Below are 5,120 nucleotides of genomic sequence, written 5' to 3'. Positions count from 1 at the left end.
GCTGAGGAGGGCAAGGCCTTCACAGACAGATGAGGTAAAGAGAAACCCAGACTTGGTGACTCACAAGCCCTGAAGGGACCATTTGCATCCAGATGCCTCAGCCATACCTAAAATTCACAGAAGGGATAGAAATACCTGAGAAAGTGGTGGGTCAGGAAGGACAGGCAGGCACCGATTGACCATTGCTTAGCACTTGCAATAGCTGGCTGGAAAAGAGATGATAAAATATTTCAAGGAGTAACAGACAAGTTTAGCTTATGCAGATAAACATTCCTGTCTTGTAGTGCTCCTCTTTTTCCTCATCCATGGCCTTCAGCACCAACATAACCAAGCATCCCACAATTATAGATGTACTTATCCTTATAACACTCCTGTGAGAGAGAGGTGTGAAGACTAATGGCTCCACAAAGGCATCTTGTGAAGGTATTATACAAAAGCAGGGGTGTTCTACAAGGCACAGAGGCGTTGTACAAAAGCAGGGATGGCACAACCATCCTGGCATTTTTAAATAAGAGTGAGCCTTGATCTCCTCCGGAAAGGGACAGCTTAGGAGCCTAACTTCAAAACGAAGTGCAGGGTTGAAAATCCCAGGCTGCTAGAGCTGCCTTCTGCAGTGCTGAGTAAAGTATTTAAATCCCTAGGATGAGGTTTAAGATGCCCCCTCTCTCGCTGAGGGCTGTGGTTGGATCCCTTGGGGCACCTAAGCAGAGGCATGCTGAGTTTGAGGATTCCAGATGGGCAGGAGCATAAGAGGGACTCAGGGCCAGTTTGACACCCTAGGCTAACTGTGTACCTCAGTGCCCCCACAACTTCCAATATAGAGAAAAATAAGAAGTCTAGCATAAACTTTTACATGTATTTATTTGATATTTGAAATGAACAATAAAACAATAAAAACAAAAACAAATATTGATTGTTTCACACTTTTCATCATATAAATTAAATGAGATCCACAAAATCAAACTAAGACATTCCTACCTTGAAGCCTGTTTACTGAATTACAGGCACAATACATATCTGTACCCAGAATCAGCGTATTTTGGTCATTTTACTCTTGACGAAATCTGAAATGCAACTGACAACATTTAGGGTGCTTTAGATTTAAAAGAGGGTGGTTGGAAGGGAGAAGGAAGGTGTAAGAAATCAGTGTCACGAGCTGTCAGATGATATAGGAGTAGGGGTTAATCTTTTAGGATGGCATTGTCAGCAGTATGCTCTTGTCATAAGTCCGCTTGAGAGTTGAAATGGTCAGAGTCGCGATTCTAGTGACCTTTCCTCTGAGATCTTTTCAGAGGTCTTTCTCCCCTTACCGAACCAAAGGTCTTAGACCAAGGTGAAGCCTTAGCTGGCCAGGGCTGTTATTAGAATGATGCTCCTGTTATTTTGTTCTGCATATAATTTTTGGCGCCCCTCAAATTCTGGTGCCAGAGGCAACCGCCTAGTTTGCCTAATGGTTGGACTGGCGCTGGAGGGACTCTGAGTTTCTCAGCCCTGTCCAAAGATAGTATTTCTGGGCATGCACAGAAGCAGAACCTTAGGCCCTCAGGGAACTTTACTCATGAGCACTGAAACATCTAATGGGTTAGGTGGGGTTTTGCAATTTGGACTCTACATGTTATTCACCTAAGCCCCACTTACACACTTAAGACCTTCTTGGCCTTTTGTGGGCTCAGATCAAGCATAGTCCTGTGCTTGCCTGGAAAGGGAAACACCATGGCCACTGAGGTGGTCTTCCTAGTCGCACCTGGGGAAGACCGTTCTCCTGGCACAGGGATAGTACCTGCCAAGGTAATGTATAGTAAACCTCCCACTTAGCTGCTGGAGTGGGAAGGTCTTGGCTTTATGCCCACTTTATGGAAAGGGGAGACTCCTCCCTAGCTTGCCCCTGTGGCCTTATGGCTGAGGGCAAGCAAAACTCAGAGACATCTGAACCCCAAGCCTCTGGGCTTGGGCCTGCAAGTAGGATGACCACCAAAGGTTTTGGACACATCTGAAGCCCCAGATAGGGGTGGAGGATGTTTGCTGGCAGTAGGGCCATTTATGGTTCTGAACTGACTCACAGATTTAGAATTTATTTTGACTAATTTGGCTTGGAGTATGGAAAATTTAAATTAAAAAAAATTCTGTGGGCTTGGGATGGAGTAAATCATCCAAAAATCACACACTGAGTCTGTGGTATAGTGGGAGTCACAGTCCACATCTTCATCTAGACCATCCTTCCTCCTCACCAAAAAGCTGATGCCAAATTGTGCTTCACTGAACCTTAACCATACTAGCAAGCATATAATCTCCTTTCCTACCCTGAAAATAAGATCCTAAGCCTCCTTCATCTCACATCGTATTTCACATTCTTGTCACTGGTTTCCACAAACCTGCAATGACCATTCAACAACTCAAATGCTTTCCTTCAACATAGTACCTTGTAATAAGTCTTCAGCTTATTAAGATCTTTGGAGGCAGAATTCATACCTAACAATCATTGGCTTAGGCAGTTCCTTCAAGGCAAAAATTGATAGTACGCAGCTGCCTGAGCCTGTCTAATCACCTGCTGTTGACTGCAGCCTCAACCATAGGCCGCCTCCATCCCCTTAGGCAAGGACACAGAAAGAAAACAAAGATAAAGACTGAGTGGACTATTAAGATGGCTTTTGTGAAGAGGGAAATATACCGCCACTCTCCCCACACACACATGTCCAGCAAGACATAAAGAAGCCACTGACCACAAATAATCAAACATGCTACCGCTTAGTTTCAAATTTTCTTTCCTGGACATGGTCACTGAGAAATTAATAGAGTGACAGAATCCAAGGGCTATACATCTTTATCATTGTCACCATCTGTTCATAGTCAAGTTTCAGTCCAGGATACAGAATGGTCACAACTCTAGTATATGATCTCTTCTTAGGCATGGTGAGAGGACAAATAACCATTTTAACATTGTTTGATGTGTTGGTAGCATTTGATACAGTTAATCATTGAGGGTGCTGATAGACATGGAAAAAACCAAAACAGTGCTTTACTAGAAGAGGCAGCGTGCTAGTTTGACCCAGCTCCGCAGCATCTGTATAGTCAGGTGCTTCAGCGGAGCTTTTTGGCACTTTTATCTAAAGCTGATTCAATCTATACAGGCATTTGGCAAGCCAGGTCCAACTAACGTGATGCCTTTTCTGGGTGTGCACTGCACTTGATATGCCAAGCTTAAAATGCCATTTTGGGGGCTTTTTCACATCTGTAAGCAGCCTAAGTGCTCCTGACTCATCTAGGTGATCTAGTAGGTATTATTTCATGGTGCAGATGAAGCACATATTTACTATGTAACAACTGACTTTACTCTGTAGTAAAATGGCGTGGACACAACAGACAGTCCTAAATCACTCAAATCTAGATTAAAGTTACCTCTTGACAAATGTATAATAGCTTCACTATATGGGAAAATTACTATGAATAATGCTTTGTTAGTCCATTCAGTGTAGCCCTTTGGTCAATGAAAACTGGTTCCCCTGCCGTCTAGTGGTCAGGCCCTTTATTAGCACCAACAATGGGCAGCAAGCTTGAGAAAGCTGGTCAAGTGTCCACTCCTTTCTATGCAGCAAATTTGCTACACAGGAAAATCTGATGTAAATTATGCTGCAATACTTACATCAGGGGTGTCAAACTTATCCAGCTCACAAAGATGCAAGACCAGTCTTCGGGCCAGATCAGACCCCATGCTGGATCCAGCCCACAGGGTTGGTCCAGTGCAGACACCGCATGCAGTACACACTCTGAATTGGCTATGTGGGCTGTGTGCAGTGCACATGCCAGTTCCAGCCCCATGCCACATGCAGAACATGATGGCCTTGGCTCTGTGTGCAGCACATAGGTCTTGGGTGCATGTTACAGATAGTGAGTAGGGCCAGTCTGGGTCACATGCTGCATGTGGCACCAGCACCAGACTGGCCCTGCACACTGCATCTGGCATGCGGGGCTGGTCTATGAGCCTGATGCAGACCAGCCCCGGATCCAACGTGCAGGGCCACCCTGGTGCTGGTGCCACATGCAGCACACACCCCACATCAGCCCCACATGCAGCATGGCACAGCACGCAATGCACAGTACTGGTCTGGGGCGTGCACTGTATGTGGATCTCATGCCACACCAGCCCTGCTTGCTGGATTGGCATATGGATCCAGTCTATTGGCCTGATCCAAACCAGCCCCAGATCCAGCACACAGTGCTAGAGTCACATGAGTGCATGCAAGTCCCTTGCTGCATGTAGTGTGTGCTGGCTCCAGCCTGGTGCAGCCTAGGATGCACAGGCCTGGGCTGGGGTGAATGCTGCATGTGACACCCAGGCCAAACAGGTCACGTGTACTGAAGCCAACATGTACAACTCATCAGCGAGCCTGATCCAGATTAGCCCTGGACCCAGCAAGCAGGTAGCATGCAACAGCTAGTACTGCTGGCTGGATGATATGACTCCATAGGCTGGATCTAGCCTGCAGGCTGCATTTTTTACACCCCTGACTTACATAATTTATCCAAACTCTCACTTATTCTCTCCCCTTGTGAAATTGCACCAGGGTTATTTTAACCTGCTCTTCTCTGGCCTCTCTGGCTCCAACCACTCCTTCACAAACTACCCAATATACTGCAGGTAAATCAACATTAATGTCTCACTGCTCTGACCATTTAATACAAGCTCCTTGAATCTCTTACCGGTTCTCTTTACATTCCCACATCATATTTGAACTTCTTACCCTTACAGGGCTCCATCAGTGTGCTCCTGCTTGCATCTCAGTTCTTGTTTCCACCTAAAGTCTGTCATCCCTCCTTAGTGTGATGATCTTTTTGTCTCTTCCTTCCTGGTCCTTTTTCATGTTGCTTTCATAGCTGGCTGACTTTTCTCCCTGCCAAAGCCAAAACTGCATCTTTATTCCACTGAGGAAGAAAATGGGAACTTGCCAAGTAAAGTTCAGAGCCTAATTCTGCACCAGTGCTAGGCACAGTATTAAGCTTGTGTGCAGGTGCTTGAATGATCAGGAGTCGAATAAGAACTTTATTATATTGGTCTTTGGTACATACAGAAACTTCATTTTTTGCTTTCACATCCCTCTTTCTAACCTTATTTTGTTAGCTTT

At 45.4% G+C, this 5,120-nt stretch overlaps 1 protein-coding gene across 1 annotated transcript in view; it reads right to left on the bottom strand.

The window, feature by feature from the left end:
* GPI (glucose-6-phosphate isomerase) overlaps positions 1–4,770 on the bottom strand; it is a 33,786-nt gene extending 29,016 nt beyond the window's left edge. Inside the window, exons 1-2 of the mRNA XM_025209472.1 lie at positions 4,740–4,770; positions 136–202 (exon numbers count right to left, since the gene is read on the bottom strand). Coding sequence (XP_025065257.1) covers positions 136–202; positions 4,740–4,755 — 83 coding nt within the window. The 5' untranslated portion in view covers positions 4,756–4,770. The remainder of the gene's footprint in view (positions 1–135; positions 203–4,739) is intronic.
* Between the last annotated feature and the right edge of the window lie 350 nt (positions 4,771–5,120).

Source organism: Alligator sinensis, unplaced genomic scaffold (assembly GCF_000455745.1).
Source record: "Alligator sinensis unplaced genomic scaffold, ASM45574v1 scaffold170_2, whole genome shotgun sequence".
In the NCBI taxonomy this organism is placed as follows: domain Eukaryota; kingdom Metazoa; phylum Chordata; order Crocodylia; family Alligatoridae; genus Alligator; species Alligator sinensis.
Note: the sequence above shows the minus strand (reverse complement) of the source record. Positions and strands in the feature narration are given on the sequence as shown.